The sequence below is a fragment of the Bufo bufo genome, chromosome 2 (assembly GCF_905171765.1).
Source record: "Bufo bufo chromosome 2, aBufBuf1.1, whole genome shotgun sequence".
Taxonomy (NCBI): Eukaryota; Metazoa; Chordata; class Amphibia; order Anura; family Bufonidae; genus Bufo; species Bufo bufo.
The window spans coordinates 652,308,350-652,331,768 of NC_053390.1; the positions used below are offsets into that span (position 1 = coordinate 652,308,350).

The following is a 23,419-nucleotide window of genomic DNA, read 5'->3' on the forward strand; positions in this document are numbered from 1 at the left end:
GCTGCCAGAGTGTGCAGGAGGAGGAGCGCTACATGTGGAGGAAGCCCTGTCTCACTGCACTGTGGGACAGGTGGAAGTGCGCCAGTAAGCTCCTCCTCCTGCACGGCACAGTGTGCAGGAGAGGAGCAGCGCTCTGAAGGATGGCCGGGGTCCGGACAACTGGCGGCCGCGGTCCGTATTTGGACCGCGGTCCGCCAGTTGAGTACCCCTGGTATAGGGCATGGAAACTACTGTGGCATTATTAAAAGGAAACCTGCCAGGTGATTTCTGCCGCCCTATATGAGGACACCATAAGGTAGATGGAGAGAAGCAGAGCTCTGATATGTCTAGATTTAGGTCATTTGGAGCAGGATTTTTGAGTATGAAGCAACAGTGAATCCTGGCGGCCCTCAATCAGTGTGTGGGCAGGGTAATCCGGACTCCTACCATCTATCCTAGGAGTCCTGTCAGGATTTACTATGCTTTGTACTCTTAAAACCTGCTCCAAATCATAAAAACCTATATAATCGCAGAGCTCAACTTCTCTCGCTCTAGAATACGCTGCTCTCAGGTCCTGAGGATAGGTCATCAACATGAAAAAGCCCGGAGACCCCTTTAAGAATGGGACAACACAAATCACTTTATAATTGGGGAACCATTCTGATTGTTTTAGTAGCCAGACAAGAACATCCGCATCGGATATCAATAAAGAAAGCAAAAACTTAGACATCAGTAGAAATTTTCTTGCTCGCATACAGGACAAAAAAGTCATGATATAAAGATTCACTGTCTTTAATAGTAGCTTATGCTGCACCAAATAGGCATAAAACTGCTGGAGTGTTATTTTTTGTTTTTTAAGAACACGGTAGAGGCTTGTGAATGCCTATTTTAGCTGATAAGCCATTTAGAAGCCATCTAAGCCTTCTAATGCAGTCTCATGTGCAGTCCTGCAGCCTACCATTCCCATTAGGCTCTTCAGAGGCATGGAGTATCAAACTGCACATCCTATGCTCAGTGACATGTAGCTATTCTCCTTTAATTAATAAACTCCCCTAACAGAAACCACAGACCTTCCAGTGTATTCTTATCTGATACAATTTCACACTGCTTTCCTCTGTCTCCTTCTTATGATAAGTCTCCCCTTGTTACCTCTTACAAGGAGGAGGAAGTGATCAGCAGCAGCACACGGTGGCATCATAGGATACACAGGAGACTCTGTACACAGTACTCTCAGAAAGCAGAGTCAGGTGTGAGTAAGGGAGATTTTATAACTGTACAGCTAACCACTGCAGAGACTCAACCATGATATCCCTTACATAAGGCAGAACATTATACATGGGGCAAAATAAAGAGGAACAAGGAGGGTGGAGCTGGATGGGGAGGATTTGATAGATCGCTCAATCCTATAGTTAACAGGAAGTCATTCACATTGGTGAGGCTGACATTTTGGCTATACACTAGAGCATGATCTGTACTGGTAGCATTCTATGGTCAAAAGAGATCTTGCAGGAGTGCGTCTTTAAAGGGGTTGTGCAGTGTGATGATATTGATGACCTGTCCTCAGGAGAGGTCTTCAATATCAGATCGGTGGGGGGTCCGATCAAATGAATGAGAGAGAGGAGGCTGTGATTACATTGCACCAACAGAGTTCTGTTTTCCTTGCCAGTATCTGAATAACATATGTGCAGTAAAGCCATTGCAAAAACAACATATTCAACATTTATACGAATTAATAATAAAAAGGGATCCATATAGTTACCTTTGAGTGCGTGATAGAGATTGTATCCACCCAAACGCGCCAGCCACCCCACTCATATTTAATTGCATGGTAGAGAAGGATGCGGAAGATCGCATACACCATTTCTGTAATCTTCTGCTCTTCTGTGTTTTGGGGGCTGAAATAGCACAAAGACAGCATCCACTCTTGCCAAACAGAACACTGCAGCAAACTCCTGCAGGTAGAAGATACAAATGAATACAAAACACTGGGAACTGGGCTTCTGGCTGCCAGGATTACGCAACCGTTCTAACCAACAGATTGATTTCTACCATGTATATAACATATAAGCCAAATAACATACCTTCTGTTTTCTCTGCTGTTATTAAATAGTTTTATCATGTCCGAGAGGAACACCCTCCTCACCTCCATCACCTCTTGAGATGGAGGAGAATTCCTCAGGAGGGTAGCAATAACTTTAAGGATCACTGGATGAAAATACCAGAATCAAACAGTTACAAAACACTGATATGAGGACACTATGCATGCATTTTGAGATCTTGGTCCTTGGCCATTAGAGACATATCAGATAACAAGGTCTTTACATTTAGAAGAACTATGCAAAGAATAAAACCTCTTTTTGGGAACACAATTCACTGGTTCCAACAATAAAAAATAAAGAAAGAAAAAAAACAAAAAACAACGAGGGTCATTTATGAAACCAAAACACACCTAAATTAGGCATGTTTCTGTCGCAAAAGTCCTTTGCACCGCAAACTGCGACTTCTCCCCACTCATGTCAGGTGTAAAAAAAAAAAGTGGGTGCAGAAGGGGACGGGTCAGGAGACCTGTCTCATTTACCATTTTCTACACCTGTTTTAGGCTACTTTCACACTCGCGTTTTGTGCGGATCCGTCATGGACGGATCCATTCAGATAATAAAACCGTTTGTATCCGTTCAGAACGGATACCGTACATTTGTATTATCTTTAACATAGCAGTCTTGAACACCACTGAATGTCAATGGAGGACGGATCAGTTTTCTATTGTGCCAGATTGTGTTATAGAAAACGGATCCGTCCCCATTGACTTACATTGTGTGTCAGAACGGATCTGTTTGGCTCCATATCATCAGACGGACACCAAAACGCTGAAACCCGTGTTTTGGTGTCAGTCTCCAAAGTGGAATGATGCAAACTGATGCATTCTGAGCAGATCCTTTTCCATTCAGAGGGCATTAGGGCAAAACCGATCCGTTTTGGAACGGATCTCACAAACGGAAAGCCAAAACGCGAAAGTAGACTTAGGCTGTTTTATGGCATGTGAATCTATGCTTCCATGCATAAGCATCTTGATTGTGGCTTCTAAAAGGCAGTGAAGGTGGCCATATACATTAGATTACTGCTAGCTTATCCCACCTATATCAGCGTGACCATTAGACCATCTTATGTGTATGGAGGTATCCTGGGTCTCCAACAATGGGACAGATGTTGGGTGAAAGAAGGTTTGTGCATGTACTCGAGGAAGATAAGCTGCCACCACCAGATTCCTCCCCTCTCCCTAATGAGAACACATGAACACGTAGCCGAGCCAAGCATGCATCTGTTCTGGGAGGAATATCTGTCCTTAAAACAAGTCTTCTATATAGAACGTAGGACCGACATCGGCTGGCAATTTATTACTAACACTTATGATTAAATGTGTTCTAGGCATATATACTATAATATGCCAACCATCCTTACTGTCCCTGTGCAACAAAAGTATCAATACAGCCAACTAGTATGTGAAAACACCGTAATACCCGGACATAAACTATAGGGAATTTACAGACATTTCTTCAGCAACTAAAAGTCACAATAATAAAGAATTGCCTGCAACCGACAGATGTCTGTGAAAAAACGGCAAAGTATTATTTATGCTGTGCAGACATCCGAATCGCAGAGCGCTGGGTCAATATTTGCATCTTTTTGTAACTATCAAAACTGCACAAGACGAAGAGCAGGCGCCCAGCACGCAGTGAATCACAAATATTGTCCCAGTTCACAGAGAGCGGGGTTGTCAGTCTATCAGACAGATGCTTCCTATATGCGAGGATCCAAGATTAAAAGAAAATAAAATCCCACAGAAAGTTTCTGCCACATAACATGCCGATTCATTCCAAACACTCCGCTGAATCCTGTGAACACGAGGATATTGCCAAGGAAAATCCAGGATAAAAAAATAAAAATAAAAAAGAGAGGGAATTAATCATTTCCATCGCAAACTTTGCAGCCATATAAATCTGGCTACTGCATAATCTCAGATACTTAGAATTGTGTAAGCCAATAGTACAGAAGAGATTCTAAAGCCTGTGTCCTCACTGGAAATGCTTCATGGTATGGAGGCTTATTGGCAATGCTCCATGGGAAATCAATTGCAAAGAGGTATCTCCCAAGAAAAGCAAATCATCTCACTAGCGCCACCTTGTGGAAGTGGCTGCCCGAGTCAAAATCTGACTTTAACTAAAGCTTGGGATGGAGCTCTTCCAGTGAATCTCTTTAAGGACAACCAGTACTCTGCCTAAGCTGCATTCAAGACCCAACCAGCTGGAATCCTATTCTGTACTGAGGAGGGGCAAGCACCCCAAAACAGCTGTATATGGATGGATATTTGGCTTGGCAACATTCCATTGTCATATCTCAAGGCTTATATAAAAAGTCTTTGACTCATAGGGAGCCACTTCTACTGAGAACACATGAACACGTAGCAGAGCCAAGCATGCATGTTCTTCTTCACAGAAGTTCGGGCTTGGGATCGGGGTTGTGTAGATTGTATTATTTTCCCTTATAACATGGTTATAAGGGAAAATAATAGCATTCTGAATACAGAATGCATAGTAAAATAGCACTGGAGGGGTTGAAAAAATAAATAAAATAATTTAACTCACCTTAGTCACTTGATCGCGCAGCCCGGCATTTCCTTCTGTCTCCTTTGCTGAACAGGACCTGTGGTGAGCATTCATTGCAGGAACAGGACCTGTGGTGATGTCACTCCGGTCATCACATGATCCATCACCATGGTAAAAGATCATGTGATGACCGGAGTGACGTCACCACAGGTCCTGTTCCTGCAATGAATGCTCACCACAGGTCCTGTTCAGCAAAAAAGGAGACAGACGAGATGCCGGCAGCGCGAGCAAGTGGATTAAGGGGCGTTAAATAATAATTATTTTTTTATCCCCTCCAGTGCTATTTTACTATGCATTCTGTATTCAGAATGCTATTATTTTCCCTTATAACCATGTTATAAGGGAAAATAATGATCGGGTCTCCATCCCGATCGTCTCCTAGCAATCGTGCGTGAAAATCGCACCGCATCCGCAAGCAAGTGGTGCGGTGCGATTTTCACGTGACCCCATTCACTTCTATGGGGCCTGCGTTGAAAAACACACAATATAGAGCTTGCTGCGATTTTCACGCAACGCACAAGTGATGCGTGAAAATCACCACTCATGTGAACAGCCCCATAGAAATGAATGGGTCGGTATTTAGTGCGGGTGCAATGCGTTCAACTCACGCATCGCAATCGCGCGGAATACTCGCCCGTGTGAAAGAGCCTTAGGGTTTCCCCACCACAGAAAGTGCTGTCACATTGAGAGGATAGGCCACAATTTTCTGCCTGTGATGGTCTACTTGCTGGGACCTCCACCAATAAAGACGTCACCGAACACACTGTCGGGCGGAAGCTTCTGCCCGGCAGTGTGTTATGATAAACAAAAGAGGCCGTGCCCTGTGCGATCTAGCGAAGGGCAAGGGAGCACATCGGAGCATTAGATGCTCCGATGCTAGCCTCAGAGAGGCTAACTGGGTGAAAATAAGGGTATGTCCGGGTTCAGCTCTGAACCTGGACAACACCTTTAATCCTCTTAATAAAAAATAAAAAATTCTGGACAACTTCCATAATAAGAAAAATTAAAACACCTTCATAAATGTTACATTTTTGTGTGATCTGGGTAGTGTTAAATGACCATCCCATGTGTCTATATACCCCACAATTGCAGGTATGCAAAGTACCAACAAATCTAACCGCTCTATTGTGTTGGGAGATGACCCAAATAAAACATCTGCCTCAAGAAAAAAAATCATCCTACTGTAGTGCTGTGGCAAGAGGAAAAAAAAAATTAAATCACAAAAACACACACTACTATCTTGTGAGAACATGGTAAACTGGATAGAAGAGCGATAGAAAAAAAAGAAGCCAAATCAACAAATCAGTCTGTAATGTGAACAGATGCCCTACAGCATCCCTGAATACTACAAAACCGGACAATCACCAGCAACAACAAAAGGTGAAGAGTGAAAGAAAACAGACAAGACAAAGGTTCTTGGTACACTAGCAATTCTGCAACAGAGATTAGATCTTATGCTACGCATAGCAGGGAGGACTACTTACTGCATTTGATGGAAATACCAAATCTCAGTGCCAAAGAGCTCTTGTGGAGGACCTGTCACCCCTCCTGACATGACCGTTCTAAAATATGAAATCTGGAGTATCTTTTCTGAGAACTATATATTATACTATTCAGTTATTCCTCCTAGCAAATTATTAATATAGGTCCGTGTTGGTTTAACAAGTGGGGGGGTCTAAACAGACAATGTCAGACTGTTTAGGCAGAAACCCAGACAACACCCAGTTGTCAACTTATTCATACATTTCTAGGAGGAATGATAGCACAACACGGGATGTTTCAGAATTATTATTCCATGGGGAAGACACATAACTACTAAAACGTACAGGAGAAGTGAAAGGAAGGGGGTCAGATCAGTAATACCTCTTGGGATGGCTACAGAAGTTGCAGGATTCAATTCCTTGAAAGAAATGTCACAGTGATACCAGTCTAGACTGAACGGAATATTACGCCATATACATATTGTTCATTTATTCCATAAAAAGGCAACATGTAGTTTGACAGGCAATATAAGGCAAGCCCAATAGCCCCTATTTTTGTCAGAGGGCCCATTGGACGCCACTAGTGTCAGAAACATAGAAATATGAAGGCAGATGTAGACATAGCCTAAACCAGAGAATGGGCAGTGTGTGTGATCACTTCAGCCAAAACTACTTCCCCATCTGCCCCCATCAACAAAGGGGTAGGGCACAAGTAAGGCGAGAGCTTGGGAAGCCATACCCTATGGCATAGCCGAAAAAAGACATTTGTCCATCCAGTTCGGCCTGTTATCCTGCAAGTTGATCCAGAGTAAAAGCCATTATACATTTAGGCAGCAAACCTTATACAATGTTCTTTACTTACAGGGATTTTGGATCTTGACTGAGGAGTCTGGGTCAGGGTGCTGCTTATGTATCACCTGCGTGTTAATCTGCTCTATAAGAATCTGAAAAACCAACCGTCAGAAAGTTAGTAAAACACACAACTCCATGTAAAAGTAAAGCTGCTTGGAAGAGAACACTTAACGTTACCTCGAACAAACCATTGTACGTTGTAATTGTGATTGGTTTTGCCTCCAGCATCAACCTCTCAGCCAACAGAGAGAACAATCCATGGCCCTGCATAACCTCCACTTTCCTCCTGGAGAAAAACAAAAAAGATAAAAGGAGAAAATACTTAACACAAATCTGACACATTGGCTCACAATCACTTCAAATTTTAGAAATATTTATCAAGCAAATGCTGCAAAACGAATAATCCACTGTGCCTTGCTCCATGGGAGGCGCCGCAGCTCTGGTCCTCCTCTTGTTGTTTTTCTACAAAGTTGGGGCAGTGTCATGCAGGTATACGGCACTTGACTGCTGCAGCCAATCACTGTCCTCAGCAGCATACAACACAATCCGACTAATGACAGTGATTGGCTGCAGTGGTCACACACCATACACACCTGCATGACACTGCTGCTATGTATACATACAGAGGGAGGAGGACCAAAGCAACAAAGGAGAAATGTATTATTTTAAAGGGAACTTGTCACCATGAAAATACAGTGTAATCTGCCAGCAGCATGTTAGAGAGCAGGATTGATATGTGGCTTTGGAGCAAACTAGTCAGTATAACCTGTATATAACTCCTGCTCATTCTGGGCTGTAAAGTCAAGGAGACGGTCCTATCAGCGATTGCCAGCTATCTGTGTAAACACAGAGATGAAGGGAAGGCTGTCAATCCCTGATAGGACCGTCTCTTTGTCTTCAATGACCAGAAAGAGGAGGATTTGAAAAAGTACAAATTACAAGTTTTGGGATTGTTTGGAGTGGGATGCTGCAACAGGTTCCCTTTCAGTGTGCATCCAAAGCTGTAAGTCACTGATAGCTGTACAGGAGGGAGGTGTTATCAGTGATTGATAGCATTCTTTGTATAAGTATGTATACAGAGATAGCTGTCAGTCACTGATAATAAAAATAATATGTAAAATTGTAAGCGCCAGCAACAATATTTTGTTTCTGGAAACTAGCACATTAATTATATGCACATTGTCCTGCATCGCTTGATGTTAACCTGTCCTTTAAAGGGAACCTGTCACCTCCTAACTGCATGTAAACCCGCCAGCAGTACCTCAGGGTAGCTCGCAGTGTGATAGTAATCATACTTTTCATCCTGCAGTCCGATGCTGCATAAGGTCAGAAAACAATCTTTTATCCTTCGTCCGCGCTAATTTGCATGTCAGCTTGAAGACAAGGGCGCAGCGGCCTCCTTGCTTCAAGTCAAGGTAACCACGTCCCTCTTGCCTTTGAGTGACAGCCCGGAATTCAGCTTCACTTTCCCAAGTCTTGCGCATGTGCGGTGCCCTGTTTTACTGCATGATACCATGTCAGGGCATGGGATCGCGCAGTAAAATGGAGGGCACCGCGCATGCGCGAGATTAGAGCAAGCAAAGCCGAATTGCGGGCTGTCACTCAAAGGCAAGAGGGGGCATGGTTACCTTGACTTGAAGCAAGGAGGCCACTGTACTCTACAATTATCCTGTGTTGTATTATTCCCCACAATAAGTTATGGAAACCATCTCACTTACTTTGGTGACAAGTGCTTCAAAAAATACCCCAGGACTTTCAAAGCTTGGACTCGAATTCCTTCACTCTTTGATGCCAGCAGTTTATAAATGACCCTTTTATGGTTAAAGAATACACCAATATGTTAGGGATAGAAGGTTCTCAGATAATTAATATAATACAAGTGAAGAATGATTTTACACCTTAATCCGTTTCTTTGATCAAAAGCTGGAATCATGGAGTTTGGGTGTTCAGACATCAGTGCAACAAGTAACTGCAGAACATCCATCAAGTTGTCGTCCTAAGTGGGTTGTAAATCAAATGAGAAAAGCAAAAGGTGCAAAGTGATGACACAATTTATAAACTTGTACAAAATTAACGGCACGTTAGCTGGTTTTTATTAAGGCAACCAATAAATCTAAATCACAGAAGACAGAAAACTGTAGCTCATAATAACTGAAGTAAAGGGGAAAGGCAACTCTTTAAGCCAACATCGCCACCTAGTGGCAAAACAGCACACCAAGATTCTTTACCCCGTTATTCTCACAGAACCTTTACTTACTTCATGGATTGTCAGAAGATAATTCAGAATTGCCTGCAACTCGTCTTCTTTCACGCCATAGTCCTATAAAATAGTGATTGACAAAAAAAATATATAATAATTTTGCCAATGAAAACAATTGCATTTTTGTAGGTTTGTCAAAGTCACACAAATCTTTTTGATTGTTTTCCCAATCTATTTCGGATTCCTGTTTTGTCTAATGGCACCACCTTCCATGAGACTGTAATAAATGAAATGTGTCTTAATAACTACACAGCAGCATTTTCTTTCTACGTAAACCTTTGAATATAGCAAATGGACGCATATGTTTACGCTGGAGGTATGTCAGGAGGACCTCTAGGATGCTTCTAATTTATGGACCTGTATGGCCATACAGGTCAACCACAGGCTCCTAAAAATAAAAATTCTGTGCAGTATACATCTCAATAATAGATGCCTCTGTATAGACTAAGGTAGTTATAATGCTACTCTACACTGCAAAAACAGCACTCTTTTGGCCTCTGTTGGGTGAACAGCACCCTATGGCGGCATCTGATGCATGTGTGAATCCAACCATAGGGCCACTTGATCTGGGCCAACAGAGCAGACAATGTTCCAGAATGAACATACATAGGCATGTTCACTCCTGATCACTCCCTACCTGCTGTTAGCTGCATTTACAGGTAGCAATTGTCACTGCTGCATGGGGATGATCAATACTGTGATCATTCGCCGCCGCCGCCCCCCCACCATTGAATTGTTAGTAGCAATTGCTTATTTACAGGGTGGGGAAATGCCAACACATGAAGATTTCTTTGTGCTGCATAACTGATCAGAAACTACAAAATATCTCCTTTCTGCTTTGACGGCTGAGCTGTAACACACTTACACAGGACAGTACGAAACAAGAGTACGAAGGTTCATTCCCAATAATCGCCCCGATCATCTGCCTGTGTGAATGAGGCTTTACAGGCCACAATGAAAAGGAATCTATCATCTATTACCTTCATTACCAACTGCTTGATGAAGATGAGCAGGAACGCTCTGAGTGTCAGTATCTCCTTCTGGGTAGGACGAGGTCCATCTTGGGTAACAAAACCAGAATACAGATTACACATAAAGATACACTTTACATGTACATACATGTCTAGCTTTGTCACAATAATCTGTTAAAACACCACTAACCCAATCCTTTTGGGACGATTCCACTCCGGTCCTGGGGATTTACAACCCAGTAGAAATATTTCAGAGTGTGCATCACCAGGAGGACGGTCCCGATTCTCCGCACTGCATTGTATATGTTAACTGTGCTGATGAAGTCAGTAGACATGTAGGTGTACAAAGCCAACTGTACCTATTGATCGAAAAACAGTAGAAAGGATCAAAGGGGTTGTGCAAAGATTTAAAATTATTCCCTATTTGCAGACTAGGTGACCAGTGTCTTTACTTTATTCTATTTACTGTACTTGCTTTATTCTCTATTATGTCAATTTTCATGTATCTAAATAAGACATCAAGATACTGTAATGATGAATCAATATATTTTGTTACTGTATTGAAATAAAATAAAGTTTTGTTAAAAAAAAAAAAACCAACAGCTGGTTAGAAAAGTTATCTTTGCAGCCTTCTAGAAGGAGGTCGTCAGTTCAAGAGGCCCTTCTATTAACCAGAGGAATGAGCTACTATAAAAGCCCCTGTTGCTTTGGCGAGCCCAGTGTCCATAGTGTAGCTAATGTTCCTCCACTTACCTTTGCAGGTGTATGAATCCATATTGCTGGGTTGAGTAAAATGTGGTCACACAACTGTTTCAGTAGGGGGATCCCATTATGCAAAGTGCTCAGGTATTTGGAGAATGCCAGGCTAAGTTCTAGCACAGATTTAGTGACGTGCGTTTTGGAAGACTATAGAGCAAGAAAAGAAAAAAAAAAGCGCAGAGAATAAATCCGACCATGAAAAGTCCCATCTAGTTTATTCACAATACATGAACTCCTATTGTCATATAATAAGATACTACAAACTCCAATATCTTACGTCAACATGCACATAAGCCTGGAAGATGCATACATCACGTACAACTAGGTCAAAGTCACTCAAATGTAAAATCTTTCAGAAACCCACAAAAGCCGTATTAAACCCAGCTAAAAAGCACATAAAGCATGCAACAGAACACATGATGTAAAACATCACACAGAAAAGACCCGGCAGAGAACACAACCAGTAAGAATGTGTGGAAGAATTGTAATTGACCTCCCTTGTTACTTTCATGTTGTTTTCTGGAAAAAGTTGCAACTGATCTAAGCCGACAAATCCAACGTCCACGGCACATGATATCTGCCAGATTTGTCAAGAACAGGCCAGATCGCCTTTGATCTTTATGGAAACCAATGACTGGGTTGCGGTATTATACAGGTATGTTAACACATCGCAGAAACACATTCCATACACCTGAAAGGGGTTGTTTCCACACTATGTGCATGGATTTATTCCAGCTTCCTTTGGATACATGGGGCAGTCACATGTGAAAATATCCTTGTAGTGCAAATGAGTTTCAAAGATAAAAAGGCATCTCTGCTGATGTTAAAGTTGCAAATCAGCATTTTCCCACTGAAGCGAAGGCTGGCCATACACATTAGATAGCTGTCGACTGAACACGTATTTGGCAGACCCCTATCTTGCTGACCCTTCTCTTACCCTCAAATGTACAATTGCCCTAGTGTGCTTAAAGGGGCAATCCAAGACCTATAATGTCCCCCCATATGCCCAGGCCCCTCACACAGATTGTACTTACCTCGCTCCCTGCGTCGCTTCTGAAGCCCGCACGGCCGCCACTGCATCTCCCCATTGTGCGGGTGAAAACATATGGCGATGGGACGGAGAAAGATTCAAAAGCGAAGTGGGTGTCGGCAAGCGGGGCAAGTACAATCTGTGTGAGGGGCCCGGGCATATGGTAGGGCATTATAGGTCTTGGATAACCCCTTTAACAGAGAGAAGGTAAAAAGCCCCTGCCAGACACGGATGGTGGTGGCGCATCTCCTCTGAAAACAAAAGGATCAAGCAGTTGGATTTCGGTTAGATCCTCCACATCCATCGTCAGGGCACCAACAACTGGTTGGCCAGTCAAAATTTCAGGGTTTCGACTGATATTTATCTAATGTGCATGGCCGGCTTACCACAATTACTGTACATCATGTCAGAAACTACTTACCTTCTCAAGGCTATACCCTATTACAAGGAAGCCTTTTGAGGAGAGCATCTGTTCTTGCATAGCGAGAGAGTTTTTCAGCAACTCCAAAATGAAGGCCAAAAGAGTAGAGCTTGGGAGTAAAAACACAAAATAGAATTTTTTTTTAAGAATGAAAACCATATAGTGAATCGCAACAAGAAACGCATTAGTCACCAATAGCGAATAAGCTCCTCCACTGACATAGAGGCCACTGAAGTCCCTCTATCATTAGCCAGCTTTGCTAGTAGCCTGCATACTGTTTTAAGATGCATAATGATGATCTGTCAGATCCTCAGACTTGTCCGTTTCACACGAGCGAGTCCATTGCGGGAATCGCGCTCCGTGTGAGTGCGATCCTCTGCTATGGACTTGCAGGAGCGCACGGCATTATCATGATTTATAATGCTTTGTGTATCTGCATGGCCTTTTTTCCACAGAATCATAGTGACAAAAGCTGTCAGTATGATTCTGTAGAAATAAGGTCAAGCAGAGGCACATAGCATTATACATAATCATAATGCCGTGTGTTTCTGCAAGTCCAGAGCGGAGGACCACACTCGCACACAGAGCGTGATTCCCGCAATGGACTCGCTCGTGTGAAACAGCCCTAAATGTTACACACCATGAAATAACTCAGGAACACAGAGTAATCAGAGCAAATTCTTAGAGTAATGCATTCAGCACTTCCTCTGTTATTCCTTCTGGAAATGCATGAATTGACAACTAGGAACTACCAGCTGAGGGAAAAGGGTGTCCCTACACAGACACTGCCCAGTCAGTGTGGGCAGATGCAGAATTCAGGGACATAGTAGGGGTGGGCGATATAGGCGATATAAATTTGTGCCACAATATGGATTTTGTGCATATCGCCAGACCGCGATATGACCACGGAGCGGTAGTGAATGATCGCGCTCTCGGCGCGCACCATGTTCTCCTGAGCCGACACAGTGGAGGAGAGAGTCCCTCCCTCCCCACTGTGCGCGGCTGCCGCTGGCCACTAATAAGAACAGAGGAGGAGGGGAGGCACAGTGGCCACTGTGCCACCAATGAATGCCTGAATACCAACGTAGCGTTCATGTGCCAGCCATATACCAGCCCCTATGACTGCACGCTGCGATCCGCCGCAATTAACCCCTCAGTTGAGGGGTTAATCGCGCGGATCACAGCGTCCTGTCAGAGGTCGGGTGCCGGGAATGTTCTTCAGTCTCTGCATTGGTGGCAGTGGTCAGTTCCGATCGGAGTCCCAGCAGTGTAATGTTACTATGGCAGTAATAGGTTACTATGGCAGCCAGGAGTCACGCTACTGAAGTCCTGGCTGCCATGGTATGTTAGTGATCAGCATTATACTCACGTGCGCCGTGACCGCCGGTCACTCCTTCTGTCTGTGCGGCGCATTGCTAATGCTTATAGCATTAGCAATGCGCCGCACAGACCTATGAGAAGAAGGAGCGCCCGGCAGCCACGGCGCACGCGAGTATAATGCTGCTCACTAACATACCATGGCAGCCAGGACTTCAGTAGCATCCTGGCTGCCATGGTAACCGATCGGAGTCCCAGCATTACACTGCTGGGACTCCGATTGGAACTGCCCACTGCCAATGATGGGGGGGGGGGACCCTGTGGCCACTGCCACCAATGATTAATACTAAGGAGGGGGGGGGGGCACATGAGTGGCTGAGGGGGCACATGAGTGGCTGGGGGGGCACATGAGTGGCTGGGGGGGCACATGAGTGGCTGGCTGCCATGGTCAGCTTCCTGCTGTTGTGTGCACAAAGCACAGGGCAGCAGGGAGAGTGTAAAGTCCTATTCACCCTAATAGAGCTCTATTAGGGTGAATATGACAAGGTTTCTAGCCCTTAAAAAAAAAAGTTTAAACGCCCACCCCTAGGACATAGAAGGGAGAATAATGGTAATCAGTGGTTAGTTTATCCTGGCAGTTTTTAGGATGAATAACCGACGAACACCACAACGCAGAGGTCTAAGAAAAGACGCGCCAGAACGATTACTTATTGGAGAATACATATTTATTAAAACACGTCAGGAGAGCTGGCAGGTCATCTTTAAGTAATTATAATCCAAATTAATTAAATTTTTACATTGCAGGTAAAGTTAACTTCTAATGAACGCAGACAAGATATCTAACTATCCATGTAATGAAGTCAACCATTGACATAAAATCATCCCAGAATACCACAGACATTCAAGAAGTCTCTTACCAGACAGAAGTGTCAATGTGATCAGACCCGTATTGCTTATAGTCCAGCTGAGCAAAAAGTGGAAAGAGAACCTGCACGCCTCCAATAGAATGCATTGCACTTTGAATTGAGTGTGTTAAAACAGCCTTCACATCCTTAAAAAGACAACAAATAGCAAAAAAATATTTTATAGTAAAAAATATTTTATCTCGGGAAAAACAAAACAAATACAAAATGCAGTCAGTATCTAAGACTCTTTAGAGCAGGGATGCGATATGTGCGGTCATTCAGCTGTTGCAAAACGACAACTTCCATAATGCCTGGGCAGCCTACAGCTATCATGGCATGCTGGGAGTTGTAGTTTTGAAACATCTGGGGGGCCGCAGGTTGAGCATCCCTGCTTTAGAGTATTCAGGAAGAAGGGTACAGCCCTTTAAAGAGCCATTAACCAGCTTACAGAGGCTCAAATTTAACCCTGTCAAATACAAATTAGTAATTTTTAAGAGCAATGATCATTGTAAACCTGCATAAATATATAATTTTTCTAAGAAATCTCTGTCTGTTGCCCAATAAGAAGGCTTATAACTTCTAAGTAAGTGCTGGAGTATCCAGGGGCACATTTAAGACTCGTTCTAATTTCCGCATCCCTGAAAAAATCATTTGTGAAGAGGTCTGTGAAGGATCCGTGTGTCTGTTTTTTTCTATTCAACGGACAATGCTCAGCTAAAAATTTATTTCAAAATAATATCCTACCAATGGTCAGTGAAAAATGGACCAAACACAGACAAAACACAACTGATGTGTTTTTTTTTTTGGTTTTTTTTTAACCACCTCAGCCCCTATAGCTTAAACACCCTTAATGACCAGGCAACTTTTTACACTTCTGACCTACACTACTTTCACCGTTTATTGCTCGGTCATGCAACTTACCACCCAAATGAATTTTACCTCCTTTTCTTCTCACTAATAGAGCTTTTATTTGGTGGTATTTCATTGCTGCTGACATTTTTACTTTTTTTGTTATTAATCGAAATTTAACGAGATCCATATATAAATTTTTCTCTAAATTTATTGTTCTACATGTCTTTGATAAAAAAAAAAAAATGTTTGGGTAAAAAAAAAAATGGTTTGGGTAAAAGTTATAGCGTTTACAAACTATGGTACAAAAATGTGAATTTCCACTTTTTGAAGCAGCTCTGACTTTCTGAGCACCTGTCATGTTTCCTGAGGTTCTACAATGCCCAGACAGTACAAACACCCCACAAATGACCCCATTTCGGAAAGTAGACACCCTAAGGTATTCGCTGATAGCCATAGTGAGTTCATAGAACTTTTTATTTTTTGTCACAAGTTAGTGGAAAATGATGATTTTTTTTTTATTTGATTTTTTCTTACAAAGTCTCATATTCCACTAACTTGTGACAAAAAATAAAAACTTCTATGAACTCACTATGCCCATCAGCGAATACCTTGGGGTGTCTTCTTTCCAAAATGGGGTCACTTGTGGGGTAGTTATACTGCCCTGGCATTCTAGGGGCCCAAATGTGTGGTAAGAAGTTTGAAATCAAAATGTGTAAAAAATGACCGGTGAAATCCGAAAGGTGCTCTTTGGAATGTGGGCCCCTTTGCCCACCTAGGCTGCAAAAAAGTGCCACACATGTGGTATCGCCGTACTCAGGAGAAGTTGGGGAATGTGTTTTGGGGTGTCATTTTACATATACCCATGCTGGGTGAGATAAATATCTTGGTCAAATGCCAACTTTGTATAAACAAAATGGGAAAAGTTGTCTTTTGCCAAGATATTTCTCTCACCCAGCATGGGTATATGTAAAATGACACCCCAAAACACATTCCCCAACTTCTCCTGAGTACGGCGATACCACGTGTGGCACTTTTTTGCAGCCTAGGTGGGCAAAGGGGCCCACATTCCAAAGAACACCTTTCGGATTTCACCGGTCATTTTTTACACATTTTGATTTCAAACTTCTTACCACACATTTGGGCCCCTAGAATGCCAGGGCAGTATAACTACCCCACAAGTGACCCCATTTTGGAAAGAAGACACCCCAAGGTATTCGCTGATGGGCATAGTGAGTTCATGGAAGTTTTTATTTTTTGTCACAAGTTAGTGGAATATGAGAATTTGTAAGAAAAAAAAAAAAATCATTTTCCGATAACGTGTGACAAAAAATAAAAAATTCTAGGAACTCGCCATGCCCCTCACGGAATACCTTGGGGTGTCTTCTTTCCAAAATGGGGTCACTTGTGGGGAAGTTATACTGCCCTGGCATTCTAGGGGCCCAAATGTGTGGTAAGTAGGTAAATGACCTGTGAAATCCGAAAGGTGCTCTTTGGAATGTGGGCCCCTTTGCCCACCTAGGCTGCAAAAAAGTGTCACACATGGGGTATCTCCGTACTCAGGAGAAGTTGGGCAATGTGTTTTGGGGTGTTATTTTACATATACCCATGCTGGGTGAGAGAAATATCTCGGCAAAAGACAACTTTTCCCATTTTTTTTATACAAAGTTGGCATTTGACCAAGATATTTCTCTCACCCAGCATGGGTATATGTAAAATGACACCCCAAAACACATTGCCCAACTTCTCCTGAGTACGGAGATACCACATGTGTGACACTTTTTTGAAGCCTAGATGCGCAAAGGTGCCCAAATTCCTTTTAGGAGGGCATTTTTAGACATTTGGATCCCAGACTTCTTCTCACGCTTTAGGGCCCCTAAAAAGCCAGGACAGTATAAATACCCCACATGTGACCCTATTTTGGAAAGAAGACACCCCAAGGTATTCAATGAGGGGCCTGGCGAGTTCATAGAATTATTTTTTTTTGCATAAGTTAGCGGAAATTGATTTTTTATTTTTTTTTCCTCACAAAGTCTCACTTTCCGCTAACTTGGGACAAAAATTTAAATCTTTCATGGACTCAATATGCCCCTCAGAGAATACCTTGGGGTGTCTTCTTTCCAAAATGGGGTCAGTTGTTTGTACTGCCCTGGCATTTGAGGGTCTCGGCAATCATTACATGTATGGCCAGCATTAGGAGTTTCTGCTATTCTCCTTATATTGAGCATACACGTAATGAGATTTTTTTTTTCCGTTCAGCCTCTGGGCTGAAAGAAAAAAATGAACGGCACAGATTTCTTCATTGGCATCGATCAATGTGTGATGAAAAAATCTCTGCCAAAAAAAAAAAAAAGGAGGGGAAAGGCGTCTGCCAGGACATAGGAGCTCCGCCCAACATCCATACCCACTTAGCTCGTATGCCCTGGCAAACCAGATTTCTCCATTCACATCAATCGATGGGGATGAATAAATGATTGCCGGGATTTTTTTTTATATACAAAGTGTTTGCCAAAGCATAGGAACACCGCCACCTCCTCAGCTCATATGCCTTGGCAAACGTATCTTTTACTGCAGAGGAGAAATCTCATCTTGCAGAGCCGCATACACCGACTTGCGTGTAATCTGACAGCAGCGCAATGCTTCTGTAAGAATGCACATCAGTGCTGCAGCTAGTCGATCGGTTGGTCCACCTGGAAGGTATAAAAAAAAAAAAAATAAATAAATAAATAAAATAAATAAATAAATAAAAACAGGCCGCAACGCAATAATTTTATTAACTTTGGAACAGAACATATAAACTTTAACTTTTTGAACTGAACATTAACCTTTTTGCTTACTGTTTGTTTTTGTTTTTTTTGTTTTTTTTTAACCTTTATAGAACAAGCCTCTCCTTCCCCATGGGACAATGTGCAAAGCGCAAATCGCCCAAAGATGTGGCGAAGTACGTTATGCACTTTGTCCCATGTGAAAGGAGACGTTTGCAGCAGCTGTGAGTGAATGGGCCCTAATAGCCCTGTGTGCCTGTCCTGGTGAGATGTGATCCCTATGCTAGGTGTACCTGTGTGTGGTACTTCCGGAAACACTCCCCTAAGCATAGGGCAGGGTGGTCAGGACAGTCAGGACAGAAATAGCGGGTGTCACGCCTTATTCCACTCCTGCTACAGACACGACATCTTTTTCGGGGTGACGGTTGGGTTGAGGTACCGGCAACGACATTGGGGAAATGTCGCTCGTGTAGACGGCTAACTACACTGGTGGATGGGGCCACGGAACCTTCTGGATACAGGAGGTTCTCGATAATCTCTTCCGGGAATTTTAGGAAGGATCGTGTTCTCCCAGCCTTACTGTAGAGAACAAAACTATTATACAGAGCCAATTGAATCAAATATACAGACACCTTCTTATACCAGCGTCTGGTTCTGCGGGACACTAAATACGGAGACAACATCTGGTCATTGAAGTCCACCCCTCCCATGAGCGCATTATAGTCGTGGACTGAGAGGGGCTTTTCAATGACACGGGTTGCTCGCTCAATTTGGATTGTCGTGTCTGCGTGAATGGAGGAGAGCATGTAAACGTCACGCTTGTCTCTCCATTTCACCGCGAGCAGTTCTTCGTTACACAAGGCAGCCCTCTCCCCCCTTGCAAGACGGGTGGTAACGAGGCGTTGGGGGAAGCCCCGGCGACTAGGTCGCACGGTGCCACAGGCAAAGAGGGCCACACTTGTGTAGAAATTTTCCACATAAAGATGGTACCCCTTGGCGAATAAGGGTGACACCAAGTCCCAGACTGTCTTCCCACTGCTCCCCAGGTAGTCAGGGCAACCGACCGGCTCCAGGGTCTGATCTTTTCCCTCATGGACACGAAATTTGTGGGTATAGCCTGTGGCCCTTTCACAGAGCTTATACAATTTGACCCCATACCGGGCACGCTTGCTTGGGATGTATTGTTTGAAGCCAAGGCGCCCGGTAAAATGTATTAGGGACTCGTCTATGCAGATGTTTTGCTCTAGGGTATACAAATCTGCAAATTTCTGGTTGAAATGGTCTATGAGGGGCCGAATTTTGTGGAGCCGGTCAAAAGCTGGGTGGCCTCTGGGACGGGAGGTGGTGGTGTCGCTAAAATGCAGGAAACACAGGATGGTCTCAAATCGTGTCCTGGACATAGCAGCAGAGAACATGGGCATGTGATGAATTGGGTTCGTGGACCAATATGACCGCAATTCATGCTTTCTAGTTAGACCCATGTTGAGGAGAAGGCCCAGAAAAATGTTAATTTCGGAAACTTGGACTGGTTTCCACCGGAAAGGCTAGGCATAAAAGCTTCCCGGGTTGGCGGTTATAAATTGTGTGGCATACCGATTTGTTTCTGCCACAACTAAGTCTAAGAGCTCCGCAGTCAAGAACAGCTCAAAAAATTCCAGGGCCGAACCGATCTGAGCCGTCTCAACCCGAATTCCAGACTGGGCGGTGAAAGGGGGTACTAATGGTGCGGCTGAAGTTGGTGACTGCCAATCAGGGTTTGCCAGCACCTCAGGGACTCTAGGGGCTCTACGGGCCTGTCTGTGCGGTGGCTGCGACGGGGTAACTACTGCACGTGCCACCGTACCAGCTTCAACTGCCCTTCTGGTGCTCGCTACTTCACCATGTTGTACGGCAGTGCTGGTACTAGGTCCAGGAAGGGCTGCGCTGCTGGGTGTATGCCTCACCACGTGATCCGGCAGCGCCAGCCCCACTGTGCTGCTCTTGAAGCGGATCCTGCGCAACCTGTGGTCTAGCGACACGGGGCCGGGTACGCCTGGTGCTATCAGGGACCTCAGCCTCCTCGTCCGAACTTTGGGTCAGAGCGCCACTGCTTTCTACAGGTTCATATTCTGACCCGCTAGATTCATCAGATGAGGGTTCCCACTCCTCATCCGACTGGGTCAGAATCCTGTAGGCCTCTTCAGAAGACTACCCCCTGTTTGACATTTGGGCAACTAAATTTAGGGGTATTCCCTGAGACTACCCAAGAAAAAAAGCAAGCCTGTCTTACAAATGGGAGGCTAGCGAAGTACCGGAGGCCGCTGCGGTTGATAAAAAAAATCAGTTTTGATATTTTTTATCAACCGCAGCGCGTGTAAAGTGAATGTGCAGTGATCAAAAAATAATAATTTTTTGTCACTGCGGTGGGGCGGGCGTGGGTGAACGCACGTGTGGGCGACCGATCAGGCCTGATCGGGCAAACACTGCGTTTTGGGTGGAGGGCGAGCTAAGGTGACACTAATACTATTATAGATCTGACCGTAATCAGTTTTGATCACTTACAGATACTATAAAAGTACAAATGCTGATTAGCGATACGCTAAACAGCGAATAAGTGACTGCGGTGCGTTGGGCTGGGCGCTAATTGATCCCTAAACTACCCAACCAAGGGGCCTAAACTATCCCTAAAACCTAACAGTCAATACCAGTGGGAAAAAAAAGTGACAGTTTACACCGATCACTTTTTTCCTTTCACTAGTGATTGACAGGGGCGATCAAAGGGTTAACTGGGGTGCAGGGGGGTGATCTGGGGCTAAAGTGTAGTGTTGGTGCTACTCACTGTGATCTCTGCTCCTCTGCTGGATCCAACCGACGAAAAGGACCAACAGAGGAGCAGACAAGCCATATAACAGATCATATTTACTAATATGATCTGTTATACGGCTTGTGATTCGTTTTTTTGAAAATCGCCAGCCTGCCAGCCAATGATCGTTGCTGGCAGGCTGGTGACGAACTTGTACTTTAACTTTTGCCGACCCGCGATGCGCATGCGCGGGCCGGCTCTGACCGAAATCTTGCGTCTCACGAGATGACGCACGGATGCATCCAGGAGGAATGAATCAGCCACCTTCCGGACGCATCCGTGCGTTAGGCGGTCCGGAGGTGGTTAAGGACCCATAGACTATACTGGGCTTGTTTGGTCTGCATTATGAATCAGAGTAGTTCATGTCTCCGTGATTTTTTTACTGACCCACAGTCAGTAAAAAAAAAAAAATTATAATAATGATGATATGTGAACAAACACATTAAAATCAATGAGTACATGTGCTGTCCACAGTAACTGTAGACAGTACACATCAGTGAAAAATGGAAATTTAAACGACACCCTAAACTGGCAGATGATATAGCATGATTACCAACAGTCTTTTAGCTTTATTTGCATGGAGCAATCATAATTACTGTAGGTGACCAATCGTTAAGGGTCCATTCAGATGTCCGTAGAACGTGTCCGCACCCGTTCTGCAATTATCCATTCATTCTCAAGGGGGCAGGAATGGATGCGGACAGCACACAGTGTGCTGTCTGCATCCACATTTCCGGAGTGCGGCCCCGAACTTCCGGTCCACGCCTCTGGAAAAAAAAAATAATATAGAACATGTCCTATTCTTGTCCACAATTGCGGAAAAGAATAGGCAGTTCTAGGGGAGTGCCGGTGGATCAGCAATACACTAAGGACGTGTGAATGGACCCTTAATGTGATTGCTTGCTCATATGCAGTTTTTATTCTGGTCAGCGGGCACATCCCTGGTTACACAATGATGTTTATGTCCATATAAAACATAGGATCCATTGACAAACAAGCGGTTGCACATCGGACGGACATGTTTACGCTGGACAATGATCGGGAATAGATGTACGAAAGCTCAATCATTGGCCCAAGGAAAAGGGTCCTGATCCATCAGATGGTAACAGTGGTTGGTAATGAGATGTGGTGCAATGACAATTGCGCCCCGCGATGGAATACACAAGATGTTCCGTTACAAAACAGAATACAACAGCTTACATAACCGTACCTGGAGCATCAAGGCATGGGGAGAATGGATGAATATGGAGGCGTTATCTTTGGGAGAAGATTCCAGGCAGAGCTGAGCGTCTGTGGCTCGTGGGTTGTATGTGAATGCAATTGAACTGGACAGCTTTCCATCATACAGCAGCAACTTGTGATGTTCTGGAAGAAAGAGGTCACTTTCTGCCTTGAATTTAAACGTACCCTAAAAAAAAGAGGATCATGTTACGTGTCACAGAACAATGAACAGCACATTATTATTAGAACACGACGTACATATTTCTCATGCAGTTGATATTCCAGATAATATAATGAAGCAACTAACTGGCATTAATAGTTTGTGTAAATGTGAATGGAATAATTATGCTAATGTGAAATCATCTACTTTTAAACATTAGATATATTGATACAATAATATATAATTGTATTATATAAGAATACATTTATATTAACCTTCCCCCTGCATTCATTTTATGCCTTCGTGAGCCATTTTCCAAGAGCTATAACATTTTTATTTTTCCTTCGATGTAGCCACATGAGGGCTTGTTTTTTGCAGGACAAGTTGTTTTTAATGGCAGCCTTTTGGAGTACACATAATCACTGATTAACTTCCTCTGATACCACTTAGATGCCAAAGCTGCTATTATCCACGGCATCCGAGGGGCTAAACGGCTGGGATCGGCACTTCAGCCTATTCGGGCTATTACAGCAGGAGCTCAGCTGTCATAACAGTCCAGCTCCTGCTCCTGACTGCACAGAAGACGTGTGCAAAACTTGGACTGGGCCGCTGTAAAAAAAGGTGGTGGCCTAGAATAAGATCTCTTAAAAGGGGTTATCCAACCCCTACAATGCCCCCTCTAATGCCCGGGCCCCTCATACAGGTTGTACTTGCCCCGCTCCCTGGCACCCACGTCACTCCCGATGCCCACACGGCATAGGGTGACGCTAGCTAGGCTCGTCCCGGAGATACAGCGGCGGCCGTGTGGGCATTAGGAGCAAAGCAGGTACCAGGGAGCCAGGATGTACAACCTGCATGAGGGTCCCAGGCATTATAGGGTTTAGATAACCCCTTTAATGACTGCCCAAAATTGGCAGTCATTATGGGGTTCATTTTTATTTTA

The 23,419-nt window shown here is 43.8% G+C and overlaps 1 protein-coding gene across 1 annotated transcript in view; it reads right to left on the reverse strand.

Annotated features, from left to right (window-relative positions):
• Positions 1-23,419, reverse strand: part of LRBA (LPS responsive beige-like anchor protein) — a 640,201-nt gene that overhangs the window by 553,762 nt on the left and 63,020 nt on the right. Inside the window, exons 9-21 of the mRNA XM_040418535.1 lie at positions 22,306-22,503; positions 14,652-14,785; positions 12,418-12,526; positions 10,961-11,113; positions 10,398-10,566; positions 10,217-10,296; positions 9,234-9,296; positions 8,875-8,972; positions 8,695-8,787; positions 7,154-7,262; positions 6,987-7,068; positions 2,061-2,184; positions 1,739-1,931 (exon numbers count right to left, since the gene is read on the reverse strand). Coding sequence (XP_040274469.1) covers positions 1,739-1,931; positions 2,061-2,184; positions 6,987-7,068; positions 7,154-7,262; positions 8,695-8,787; positions 8,875-8,972; positions 9,234-9,296; positions 10,217-10,296; positions 10,398-10,566; positions 10,961-11,113; positions 12,418-12,526; positions 14,652-14,785; positions 22,306-22,503 — 1,605 coding nt within the window. The remainder of the gene's footprint in view (positions 1-1,738; positions 1,932-2,060; positions 2,185-6,986; positions 7,069-7,153; positions 7,263-8,694; positions 8,788-8,874; positions 8,973-9,233; positions 9,297-10,216; positions 10,297-10,397; positions 10,567-10,960; positions 11,114-12,417; positions 12,527-14,651; positions 14,786-22,305; positions 22,504-23,419) is intronic.